The 14,886-nt window shown below is 33.5% G+C and overlaps 1 protein-coding gene across 3 annotated transcripts in view; it reads right to left on the reverse strand.

Moving 5' to 3' along the window:
• Positions 1-14,886, reverse strand: part of LOC145286134 (caspase-3-like) — a 113,134-nt gene that overhangs the window by 42,822 nt on the left and 55,426 nt on the right. For all 3 annotated transcript variants that reach the window (XM_080134849.1, XM_080134850.1, XM_080134848.1), the window contains one exon: positions 10,626-10,667. In XM_080134849.1, coding sequence (XP_079990975.1) covers positions 10,626-10,667 — 42 coding nt within the window. The remainder of the gene's footprint in view (positions 1-10,625; positions 10,668-14,886) is intronic.

The raw sequence follows: 14,886 nt of genomic DNA on the forward strand, positions 1-14,886 counted from the left end.
TGCATTGCTATTTTTAATTAAATTTACTCACCTAACCCAACATATCCCACATACAATTTCCCCAATTTATTGGGAAAATATTGTACATGTAACTGTATAGGTTTTCACCTGCACATGTGGACACATATAGGCACATACATGGATGTATAACTATACAATGGCTTATATACATGTGTATATATCTTAATATGTAGATGTCCCCATATAAGTATGGGTATGGAATAGTTTATAATGTATTTAAAATCAAATACCTCAACTTAGAGCAGTAAGTAAAGTATTTAACCTCCATAAAACTACTCTAGACCCCTCCCCAAACTCTGTAATTATACCTACCTAGAACCATAATTCCACAAAACTATTAACCATATAATCGTCTAGAAACCACACTCCCTACTTGTTAGGAATCTAGCCTAATATCCTCCTGAATATTCATAAATTAATTATGTAACCAATTCACTTACTTATTTATTGGGTGCACCCCTTTTCTTCCTATTATACTGTCTCTTTACGTATTCTACTTATCCTATATATTTCTATATATTTTCTGATATATTCTCCTCCCTCCCATACCCTTATGCCATATTTATTTTATTTTAATATATATATATATATATATATATATATATATATATATATATATATATTATATATATATATATATATATTCCACTATCTATCCTACACTCCCTATTCATGCACTCACTTATCTTTTATCATTTACACATTTATCTGTACAGGTATTCAACTATCCCCCACTTACTTACTAATTACTATTATAATTATCGACATATAGAAGTATGCATATGTAAGAATATGTAGATGTATCTGTATGCATATATGTATGCATTTGTACAGGTGTGCTCAGAATACTATTATTATTAATGTTCTCACTCGCTTACTTACCTTTTACTACATCTATGCTTATGCGTCTGTATGTACATGTACGTATCTCGGTATCTTTATGTATGTATATGTATGTATGTGGGTATAAATGTATATGTGTGTATATGTATGTGTATATATGTATTTATATGTATATGTATGTGTATATGTATGCATAGGCCATGTATATGTACATATGTGTGTCCCTATCTAGGTGTGTATATATTTGTGTATACATGCATGTGTACATGTTTGTGTATATGTATTTATGTATGTGTAAGCGTAGATATATATATTGTTACGATGTATCCCAGTCCTACTGGGGACGGTAGAGATGGGTGACGTAATGAAATATATAAAAAAAATAAAGTTTCCCAGGTTCCTTGATAATGCGTTGTTAAGGGAATGGCACAACCGTCCCGAAGACAACAATAAAATGAAATGTACTGGACAACGAAATCACATGAGAAATAACGAGGACAAGTATCGTCGAAAAATTAACAAACTTTTATTTATATAAAAATAAAATAAAATTCAATTCAAGAAAAGAAAATTAAATATGCCTAACTAAATGAAATGATTTAATGATTGAGAGAAAAATATATCAACCGTCAATGTTCACATAAAACAAGAAATCGTCTGCTCAATTAGACACAGGTTCTAGGGTAAGAGAGAGATGTTGGAGGAATGAAAGTTTTGATTGAAAAACTCACTTAATGTCCTTTGAAATGTGACCTTTCGTTCATCTCTTTTTTTTATGTATATATTTCTTTCCTGTAAATTGTTTATGTTCGATTACGCGCGCGCAGGTTATTTTTCATATTTTTGTCCTTCGGATGATTTATGTTTCATTACGCACGTGCGTGTTAATTGCTCCAAGTATTCGTTTCCGAAGCTCATCAAAGCCCTTGATTTATAGTAAAAGTTTCAATGCTCCATGATTCCTTCCTTCGCTAGCTTCATTCTTTTATTGTAAATATTCTAACTTTGACCGCTGATCATCGGCTGCTGTCGTTGATATTTACCTCCGCGATGCCGCTACCACACCGTTGTCTTTTGCTGGCTTCGCCACCCTGACCTTCACTGATTTACGTCTTGTCGCTTTGAAGCACGAAGCTCCACTGCCTGTTGACAACTGTTTTCAGGCCCCTCTCTCTATATAAGATCTATCTCTCTCTTTCTCTACACAGTTTCTCTCTATATATACGGTTTATTTCTCTCTATCTTTCTTTTCTCTTTCCTTTTCCACTCTTCGTTCAAAGTATCTGTCTCTCCCTTCTCCAGCTCTCAGGCCTCCTCCTCCCCTTTTTTTCTGTTTTGTTTACAAAATGTGACCGAGCAGACACGAATTGAATCCTTTTGGCGCAAAAATGATACAGTGAATAAAATATACTGAAAATATATCTCCTCTCGGCTAAAAATCAATAAAATAATTTATTAGACATTTTAATAAATGTATCACAATATATATAGATATATATTTAAAAAACACAATATCTTCAAAACAATGTATTTTAAAAACAATATTTTAAAAACAATATATTTTGAAAACAATATATATGCTGCTCCCCATATGGGGGTACCAAATTGGTTAAAGGGAAAATTATTCCCAACTCACATTTAGGTAAAAATGCACTTTCGTAAATAATTGAATTCATTCAAAACGTATTGCAAAAATAAAAACAAATAACATCTATATAAATTGCGATATATCCAAACAGTCAGCGAGGGGGACGAGTGGTAAGAGTTTGGCCTTCTTACTATAGGGTCCTAATTTCGAATCTCGCTAGATTCAGCCATTCTGATGAGTCGTAGATGGCGAAACATGTGTCAGTGGATAATTATAGTTTAAAAACAGTATGTATACCGTTTCCCATATGGGGGTACCAATGTCATCAGTCCATGATCCTATACATGAACCCCCAATCCGCTCTAATCCAGAATCACTTCACGATGGAACCTCAGCCCAATACCCAGACGTTAGAAGAAAAGCTAACCTGGCTGAAGCCGGTTTCGTAGTCAGAAACAACACCCAATCGCTCAGGCTCTGGAAGCATCGTCGAGAAATATAAAGACCCTAAGGCTTTAACAGTCCGGTGTTTACCCTCCGCAAGAAGAATGGATCGATCTGTGTGGTCGCTAATTTCAAAAGAACACTCAACAAAGTTTTAGTCGATCTTGATCCCTACCCGATACCAAGAATTGACCATCTATTTAATAAGATCGGCAAAGGCAATACATATTTTGCTTCCCTGAATCTGCATAACGGCTACTGGCAAATTGAGATCGACAAGCAGGACTGACACAAAATGGCATTTATGTGGAAGGATCAATGCTACCAGTACACTCGCTTGGCTTTCGGCCTTACCACTGCTGGGCAGATTTTTTCTCATTGTGTAGCAGAAGCATTGACCACGGTTATGTCACGTGATAACATTTCAACTTACATCGATGACAACTTGCTTCATGCAAGCACATTTAATGAGTACATACATGCTCTGGAACAGCTCTTTACTGCCCTTCGAAATTTTGGACTCAGATTAAACCCAGACAAATGCTCCTTCCTCACATCCGAAGCAAAGTTTCTCGGACAGATCGTAAGCAGTGAAGGTTTCCTGAATACGTTCGGGCAATCAGAGAAATACAACACCCAACGTCAAGAAAGGAATTACAAAGCCTCATTTGCTGACTGGTATGGATTACACAGTTCCTTGAGACATGTTTACAGGAACAAATCAAGTCGAACACATTCTCAAAACTAATGGCTGCCATACACGTTTTCAACAAGATCAATAAGCCATTCACCTGGACAGAGAAAGCCAACAGAAAGATCAAAGAATGACTATCCTCACCACCCGTCATCTCATTCCCGGACTTCTCCAAGCTTTTCACTCTCACCACCGACCCAAGCAGCATCGCGTGTGGAGTGATTTTGATGCAAGAAGCCGACAACAGGAAGAAAAGCATCATAACGGTTGCTTCCCAAGCATTCAAATCTACAGAACAGAACTAGTCTATGATGGAATGAGAGGCATATGCTGTAAAATGGGCTATAACGAAATTCGATTATTTCCTATGCAACCGCCTCTTTGTTATTTTCACCGACCATCATCGTTGACATATTTGGACCAGAGAGAGTTCAACAATGTCAAAATACAGAAATGGCAAAAGGAAATCTCATGCTATAAGTTCGTCTTAGGCGAATCAAACATATGGGCAGACATGCTCAGCAGAGGTTGCGGACAGAAGAAAATTAAAACTCTGCATGACCCGACCCCAGTAGGCTGGACATTCGAACAAAGTGGTTCGGAATTACGCATATACATCTCATCATGGTGCTTTGACGAGTTTAAAGGTCTGCAGCTATGTTCTTCAAAAAGCACTTACAGCAATTTTTTCTGGAACCAGGCACCTGTTCTGATGATAAAAGACAGCAAAAACTCCCCCAAGCTGGTTGTACCATATAAACACCGTGCCAGATACCTCTCCCAAGCACAGGAGAACAACAACCACTCAGGCATCACATGCCTGCAAGAGCTCATGTCCAGCTATTGGTGGGAATTCAAAAACCGCGACATTAAGGCCTATGTTGACTCTTGCGACACATGCGCAAAATGTAAAAGGAACTACGGCAGATGTACCTATTGGCCCATCGGTCATTGCAAATGGGAACAGAGACCATTCGAAGTTATCTACATAGACTTTGTGACAATGCCAAACTCAAAGGGGAAACGATACGTCCTGACCATTTTGGCCATACCATGTGCAAGGGACCGCGCCATTGATGCTGCCCGTGGATTGTACCAGTGCTTCCTTCAGCATAGGGAGATTCCTCGCATAGTATCCTCGGACCGAGGTACACACTTCATGGGAGAGGTCTATAGACAATTCTGTAGCCAAATGTCCATTATGCAGGAACTCCACTGCCCTTGGCGACCACAAAGTTCAGGAAACATTGAATGTCAACACCACACGATGAAGAATGCCTTATACATGCTGTGCAAAGATAGAGGCTGTGAATGGACAGATATCCTTGAATCCGTCATCTCATCTATGAACGCCACTATCAACAGTGCCACTGGCGTCTCTCTCCACTACGCAATCACTGGCTGTCACCCAAACATCGGCCTACCTACGCTTCATAGAAAAGAAGTCAGAGGCGATGATCCGGGAGCATATGGCATGAAGATCAACGCCCTATTGAGACAGGTTCATCACCACGTCGCTCTGGCCAACGATGAGGCTGACCACAAACTTGAGAGGGATGAACATCACCCCACTTACAAGGACTCAATACAGGTGGGCGACAAGGTCTTACTCCATCGGCCACAATCAAGAGTGACCCAGGCATCTCATCTATCTTGGGTAGGAAATTTCAGTCATAAAATTAAATGATGTGATGTGCCAGGTACGAAATGAAAAGGGCGATACAGCCTGGATCCACCGCACACATATCAGATGCTTGGCCCCTCGACCGCCACACCTATGCAGTGGAATCCCACTTCCTCCATGTACCAATCGCAAGATCATACTACACAGCAGCCATCAAACAACCCTATACTAACTCATGATATACATCCTACAACATTACAGGAAGGCAATACAGACGGAATTCTACCCCCAGCGAGAATAACGAGAGGAGGACTCCCTGCCCGCTTCAAGGACTTTGTAATGAGCTAAAAACATTCCACCAACATAGACTGATTGAGATCTGAGGTGGACTTTGTTATATAACAGATCTCACTCAACTACGGTATGATCCGCTTGGCTAAAAAGTGCAATTACACACGCATTTCACCGGACATTAAATATTCCAATCATGCACACAAGGTCGATTGCGCCTATGCACGCTATGCAAAGAACAAAAACAAAACTGCATTATCCAGGCAGACGTAGTAGGCAGCATACCACGTGATCAGAAAATGCGATTTACTGGCCAATCAGAGACAAAAAAAAATCAAACATTTTTTGATCCGATTCGAGCCAAAGTCGGATTATAAAAGGAACCCCTTCTTTAACCACGAGACAGTCTTACTGTCCTCGGGGATCGTCTCGACATCACTGTCGCCACCATCGACCTACCGTGTATACTTCACTGTCATTGTTGATATCAACCTACTGCATATACTTTGCTGCCAACACCAACATTATTGCTACTGACGACGATGACATCAACAATACTGCGAATAAATTGCTGGCGACGAGGACACCAATGCACTGAATACCATCATCGTCGTCATGCCTCCTGCGTATACACCACCGCCGATGACAACAATGTCATTAACTTACTGCAAGTAACTCGTCGAGATTCAAGCAAACTCAGTGCTGATAATGACAATGCCTTGCCGCTATAAATCTCTGATTTGGTGAGAATAAAATATATATATATTTAATTTTACTCAGTCGTTTGTATTTTTCTTGTAACCATACACTTATTTATTACAATGCTCAAAATGTATAAACATTTTGACTCCTCCCTTTGCTTAAAAATTCACCAAAAATCAGGAAATTAACCAATTTTAATGAAATTTTCAGTATTTATCAAATAATGATTGCAGAATATAATGAACTAATTATTTTTATTTAAATCTGAGTAGAAATGTATTATTTTGTTTAAACAAAAAATACCTCTACTAAAGTTATGGTTTTCAGTAGTAAATAAAAACCGCAAGAATTTATTTTTGGTTTTTTTATATAAATAAAGCATCGTAATTTGTAACAATAAAAAAAAAAAAATAATTTTTACAGGAACATTACGAAAAAAGCACCTAAAGTCCGTTTTAATGAATTCGATATAACTCAAAGAAAAATTAATTTCTCGAACTACCAATATTACCATTGAATTAAGCATTATTTATTTAATATTTTCACACAAAAAAATTATAATAGCAAAAATATTTCTACTTTTTTTTTTAAATTACAGATTTTGCATAATTTTTATATGCAAGATTTTAATAATTTCCTTACTTGCAAGAATGTGAAACTTTCGGTGTAACATAATTTTTATATAATCTCGAACAATAATTAAAAAAAAAATAATTTGAAAACAGGACCATAAAAAATAATTAAATTAAAAAATGATAAAAATTGATACAAACGTTTAGAATAGGAATGTATGGATGCACTTTTGGGAAAAAAAAAAAGAAATCTAACACCCCTACCTCCTTTTACTATCATGAATTCATTTTGAAACAGCGTTTCGATTGGCTGAAATTTTGGGCCTCCTTATAATTGTGTTTACAAAATTTTAGTTTGTTGCGTTTTTGGCGAACGGTAAATTACTTGCTTTTTGAGGGCTAATTAAGTTATTTTTGCATAAACAAGATGGGTTTTTTTTTTTTTTAATTCAATATCTTAGGACTTTACTTTACTAATTATCTTTGAAATAGACACAGAAAACTAATATTTATTTACAATCAATTTATTTAACTTCAAAATTTATCTGAATTGGTTAGCTTGCCGTGAAAACATTTTTCATAACTTTTTTTTTTCACGTGTACAAATATTTTTTTTCCTTTAGGAAATTAACTTTAGTCTCTAATCTTTCAAATACGATCAAAAAGTAGTCAGAAACCTACAAAAAAATTATGATAAATTGGCTTTCAAAACTTGGTCCCCCTATTTTTACTCGCCCACTTTTGCCTGTATCTATTATACTTCATTTCTACTTAATGTCAAATTGTAAATTAATTAGTTACTTATATTTACCTTAATTTTATTTTTTTGTTTATGCATTTATATTGTTTTTTTTTTATCAATATTGTTATTATTATTATTTGTTTTGAAAGTAATATTTTTAAATTCCACATTTCACATACTTTTACCAGTTCAACATTCAACAATCTAGTATTAATAAACACACACGCATACACACACACACATATATATATATATATATATATATATATATATATATATATATATATATATATATATATATATATATATATTAAATTTATTTATACAAACATTGATGGCTACATATGTCCAAACATGTTTCTGTAATCACCCGTGCTGGGGAGATTACGTCTTCAGGCCAAGAATTACCCTTGGAAATTGACATTTCAAAACACAAACACATTTCCTTATTTCGTTTACAAAATTAGAATCTTGTCACTTAATATGGGTGGGGGAGTTATGTGTGGGGGACGATAAGTAAGGTCTTTGAACGATCCATTCCTCACAGGCTTTTATCTTTCCATATCTTAACCTCTTATTTTTTTATTCCCTTTTATATAATTCTTTTATGAATCTCATCTTTTGGTTTTGCGTTATAAAATACTTGAGAAATTCGACATTCTGTCTCCCCTGGCCGTAATTTCCACGAACACAAAACTAAAAATCTGCCTCTGTGCGCCAACGTAGTTGAAAGCACCTGATGTCACAGGGATATTGTGTTTTCAGCCAATCGCATTGCAAGGAAAGAGAATTTAAAAATATTTTCCCTAACAGTTCTCTGGGAGCTGGTCTGTCCATGATAAAAGGGGGCAAACACGCCAAAACCAGTCAGTCAGTCACAGCTAGTCAACTAGTGTAATCATTAACTCCGTTGGGTCTCCCGACACTAAAAAACCACCACATCAAACTACTCCACTCGGAAATACCAGAGCAGTGAGAAGTAATATTCCTTTCCTGTACATTTTAATTTTATTACCTTCTTGACTGTGCTGAATCGACACGGGCACACATAAATATACATCAACACAATAACATCATTCGCCTTTTTCCTGTTGTTAAATATAAGTCATACTGAATTTTTAAAATTCACCTTTGTCTTAATGCCATTTCTGACAACCTTATTTTTTTTATTTCATGTTGGGGATTGGAAAGCATTTACCTATGCTCATATCACGACCGTGATACAAGGCATCGGTGAATATCGACCAAGCTCCCCACAGATATCAAACTAAATTTTTGTCAACTTTATTTTATACAAGCAGGGAAACCTGACGTTACTCGGGATTGAATGATGATCAACAAATGTTTTACATTCCCATATTTTCATTGCCATCGAAATCGATTAAATCGTCCACTGTAGAGAACCCACTGTTGATTTTATAAAATTGTTTTATACATAATGGCTTGAATCAAAATTTAAAATGCAAAAGTCAAGTATCATGTATTAGTTGTGCTCTAACCAGAAAAATTCATTTCGAATGTACCCCTGTAATATCAAAGAACCTACTGTTAACTTTATATGCCAGACCTGCTTGCTAGTGTGGTAATAAAAACTTCTCAAATGGACTTGTGATGTTAGGCTGTATATGGTGTTAATTTTTGTGAAAGTTGCCTGTTCCTTATTTCATCAAATTTTTTCAATTATTGATCATCAATACTTATGAAAGACATTGAGAGAAAAAACCTATCTAAAAACACTGCAAGATACATGAAGTACATTTGCATGAAATTTCATAAAAATCGGCAGAGCCACACACACGCACCAGTTCCTTTTATATAATAGTAGATAGATAAAGAATTTTCTTCCTTAGCATGTTCATATTTTATCAAAGTTAAAGATTAATCTGAAAACTAAATAAAAAACACATTCATGGACATGATAAGGGAGAGAATTTTTTCTTTTATTTTCATAACGAACTTGAGATCAATTATACTTGAAGCACCACAAATTCATTAACTAAAAGGCACATGTTTGCTCAACTAAAATAAATATTTTAACACCTCTTTTCCATGTACACAGATAGTCAATGAAGAAGAATTCCAAGTGATTGATGGAAGAGTGGAAAGAGTTTTTTTTGAGTGAGTAAAAGTTACGCCTGTTCCCTCAAAGTCATACTACTTTATGATAGTCAGGTTGGACAGAAAAATTGTAAGAAATTCTAAAATCAAATTAAAATGAATGTAAAGTGTTTATAATTTTATAGTGATTGAATTAAGAAAGAAAAAATTTACTTTATTTTATCATATATATATATATATATACATATATATATATATATATATATATATATATATATATATATATATATATATATATATATATATATGGAGTCAAAAATGGCTTTGTTGCTAGGTTCGAATGAGTTGACTGGTGTTAATCGTGACACCCTGCACTACTGATTCCTGAAAGGATGAAACACTAGTGTAGGTATTTAATAATTATTATAATAAATAATTATGTCAGCCCCTTTAAGAAACTCGTTTCTTATTGTTGAGCACTTTCAGTTGAAATAAAGTTGGTCAATTTAGCTTGCATGCACAGATCATCATATAATGGTTAGAGCTCTCTGACAGACATTAAAAAACATTTAAACATAAATGTTTAAATTTCAACAGTATTTCTCACTGTTAATGGTGGCCAAATGGATTTGGTCCTTGCTAATGGAGTCAGAAATGGCTTCATTGTCGAGTTCAAATCGGTCGACTGGTATTAATCATGACACCCTGCACTGATGGTTCTCGAAAGGATGAAACACTAGTGTCTGCATGTATTTAATTATTATAGTAAATAATTATATATATATATATATATATATATATATATATATATATATATATATATATATATATATATTCCTTCCTGTACTTTTTATAAGTAAATTGAGATCTATGATATTTGAAGTACCTCAAAATCATAAATGACTAAAAACTCACATGTTGGATCGTTTTCTTTTTATTTTCATGTACAAGTTGAGGCAGAGAATTCTTTCCTTCTTTATTTTTTATAAGAAACATGCTAAAACTATTTTTTTTTAATAAAATAGGTAAGAAAAATAAGTACTTACCACATGGCTCAGCCGTCATTTTATAATGTTCTAAACTTCTTTCTGCAAAGATCAATATTTTAAAGTTAATGATTTTCAAGTTTAAAGATTGTGAAACAAACTAAAATAAAATATATAAATGAACTAGAAGAATGCCCATCCATGAATGGGTAAAATTAATTCCTTGACTAAAAGAGTTTTGCACTATTTTTACACTTTCTTATGAACATCAAAATCAAGATATAATGATAGTAAACCCTATATAAGTAATTCTTATTGTAATTTTACATCAAGGTCCATTGCATGGTTTTCATTTCTGAAAAAACTTAAAAAGGCTTAAGTGGTTTTATGAAGAAATTGAAAATCAGACTATTCAAGAAGTACTATGACAAAAGCAATCCCAAGACAAGGCTCCTTTACATATATAGAACATAATCCTGAATTTATGTCATCGATTTTCTAAACAAACAGTGTGTGTATGTATATATATATTTCTTCCTTAGCATGTTCATATTTTATCAAAGTTAAAGATTAATCTGAAAACTAAATAAAAAACACATTCATGGACATGATAAGGGAGAGAATTTTTTCTTTTATTTTCATAACGAACTTGAGATCAATTATACTTTCCTCTTTTCCATGTACACAGATAGTCAATGAAGAAGAATTCCAAGTGATTGATGGAAGAGTGGAAAGCTAATCCAACCAACCACTACGGATTTACCAACAAAAACACAGCTCCATACATAGAACAATTGGCCGCTTTTGAAACGGATCTAACAGATATTATTAACCACATTTCTTTCCGTAAACAAAAAAATCCTTTCCAACTCCACATGGACAAAATAATTAAAGATATAGATAAATCTAAGCAAATATACCTCAAGGCTGATAAATCACAAAATTTCTACAAAGTCTCCAAACAAAAATACTTAAAACTTCTAAATGATAATCTCACCTCAACATACAAAAAATCAAATATTGACTTAATCAAAGACATTAATATAGAAAGTAAAATAATCACAGATACTTTAAACCTAAGCAACAGGGTAGCTAAGCTAGATACTAAAAATGCATACCTCCTCATAAAAGACCATAAAGAACACTTCCGTACCAGACCACAAACCAGGCTTATCAACCCCACCAGACCCGAAATTGGCAGAATCAGCAAAACAATTCTTGAAAGAATCAATAAACAAATCAAAAATAAATTCAACCTAACCCAGTGGATTAACACCGAAGACACCATTAATTGGTTCAAAAGAATACCTAACAAGAACAAGGCTGCATTTATTCAATTTGACATAGTTAATTACTACCCTTCTATTTCTAAACACCTTTTTGACACTGTCTTGGATTTTGCTTCTACCTTCTCCGATGTTCAACCATTTGAAACTGACATCATTCTGAAATGCCGTAAAACTGTCCTACTAAGCCAGGACTCTCAATGGACTAAAAAAGACCAACCTACCTCCTTCGACCTTGCGATGGGTGCTTTTGATGCAGCTGAGGCTACTGACTTAGTAGGCCTTTTCATCCTATATAATATCACAAAATTTATCCCCAACAACAACGTGGGACTTTACAGAGATGATGGCCTTATCATTGTTGAAAACGCAAGCGGCCCAAAGTGCGAAGGCATTAAAAAGAACATTATCAGGGAACTGAAGAATATGGATCTAAAGATTGAAGTAACTTCCAACTTAAAAACAGTAAATTTTCTAGATGTTACCTTTAACCTCCCTAATAATACTTATGAACCATACACTAAAAATAATACATACCCCCTATATATACACCCTATGTCCAACCACCCCAAACACATTATTAAACATATCCCTAAATCAATAGAAAAAAGGCTTAGCACAAACTCATCTAACTCCAGCATTTTTAACCTACACAAACCCTTCTTTGAAAATGCTTTAAAGGAATCTGGATATTCCAACCCTAATATTACATACTTGGACCCTAATAAACCCAACAATACAAATAGGAATAACAGATCCCGCAAAGTCCTCTCTATAATAATATGATAAAAACTAAATTAGGTAAAAAATTCTTCATGCTTCTTAATCACCACTTCCCCCCTAGTAATATTCTACATAAAATTTTTAATAAGAACACTATTAAGCTTAGCTACAGTTGCACAAATAATCTAGAAAATAAAATTAAAAAACACAACAATAAAATACTAAATAACCACAACTATAATAACAATGGTCAAAATAACTGTAACTGCCTTAACAAACCCCAATGCCCGCTCCAGCAAAATTGTCTCTCAACAAATGTGGTTTACAAAGCAACTATTGCCCCTGCTGAAGACCCACAAAACAAAAAATTTTACATTGGCCTCTCAAGCACCACGTTCAAAGACAGATTTAGAGTGCATAAATGCTCCCTAAATAACCCCAACCACCCAAATAGTACTTCATTAACTAACCACTATCTACTACTTACCCAAAACAACCTCACCCCAATTATTAGCTGGGAAATTCTTAATAGAGCTAGTACCTGTAAATCACTAAACTCCCCATGTTATTTATGCTTAACTGAAAAATTACTGATTACTAATTTTAGAGATAGAGATAAACTTCTAAATAAAAAAACTGAAACCTCACTTAATTGTAAACATTATAAATCCCACCTCTTAAGCAACTTCTCACCCTTCTAATAATAACTATAACCCACCCCTAAAATCTAACACTAACGAATTACACACACCCTATTTACAACCTAAACTATATAGTCCCCCATTCATTTTAAAAGAACCCCTCCACAGAACCCCCACCTATTTATCCCACCATTTTTTAGCTACATCTCTCTTTACCAAACTCATTTTTGTACCCCCCCCCTTTGCCTTAATCACTCCTTATGTCATTATTTAAAGGTTCTCGCCCCATAGTCTCTTATTGGCTATTTCCATAATTAGGTCTCGATCTCTATTATTTCAATTACGTACTTATCACAATTGGTATCCTTCGACTTGCCTCTCGGTCTATTATCTACTTGTTAACAACTAATCATTTACTTACCTTCTATTTTAATTAATTATTTAATTTACCATCTACATATAACGTATATAATACGCTTTTCTCTTATATTTACCTCTTACTAATTCTTTCAATAATAATTATCATATTTTTTAACACGAAGCTTATTTACATATTTTTCGTATTTGTGTTTGTACATATACTCAAGCACATGCTCCTCCCCCATTGATGTGTGTATTTTTTTACATGTGTACTCATGTGTATGTATTTGTGTGTTTTTGTTATCTACTTACTATCTACATTTTATTAATAATTATATTAATTTTTATTATTTAATTAACTTACTGATATCCTTAGTTTTTTTACTTTATTAAATAAACCTATAACGTATAATTCACCTATTTACCCTTCTATTTCTCATTTCTTTCTTTCAACTTAACGCCCGACAATTCAAAAAACTATAAATAATAAATTAAAAACAAAAAATTAATTTTTTCAATCTCTCCCTGCCCAGCTAATTTATATATATATATATATGTATATATATGTGCACATATATATATATATGTGTGTGCGTGTGTATGTGTGTGTGTTTGTATATGTATGTATATGTGTGTGTATGTATGTATTTATATGTGTGTATATATATATGTGTGTGTGTATATGTATGTATATATATGTATTTGTGTTTGTGCGTATCTTCTACATGTGTGTATATGTATGTGTTTATATATATTTGTATTTGGTTACGTATCTTCTACATGTATATTTGTGTGTGTATTTTTCTGTGTGTATGTGTTTTATTCACTTATTATAAATATCTCCCTAATAATTTTATGAATTTTATTATTTGATTAACTTACTGATATTCTTACCTATTTCTATATTAGTAAAATAAACTTGTAACTTATAATTCATTAATTTATATTTTTCTCTTTCTCTCTTTCCTTCAACTACAACGCCTGAAAATTTAAAAATTATTTATAAAATATTTTTCAATTCCCCCCCTCCCAGCTAATTTATATTTATATATATATATGTATGTATATGTATATGTATATATATATGTATGTGTAAGTGTTTGCATCTGGATGTATGTGTATTTGCATATATGTTTATATATGTATATATGCGTGTATTTTTACGTATCTGTGTATGTGTACATATATATATATGTGTTTGTATATGTATGTTTGTGTATATATGTATATGTATATATATATATATATATATATATATATATATATATGTATGTGTATGCGTGATCACGCATGTGCTTTTCCCCCATTTAC

This window comes from Euprymna scolopes, chromosome 10, assembly GCF_053919585.1.
Source record: "Euprymna scolopes isolate OS-2025 chromosome 10, ASM5391958v1, whole genome shotgun sequence".
Classification (NCBI taxonomy): domain Eukaryota; kingdom Metazoa; phylum Mollusca; class Cephalopoda; order Sepiida; family Sepiolidae; genus Euprymna; species Euprymna scolopes.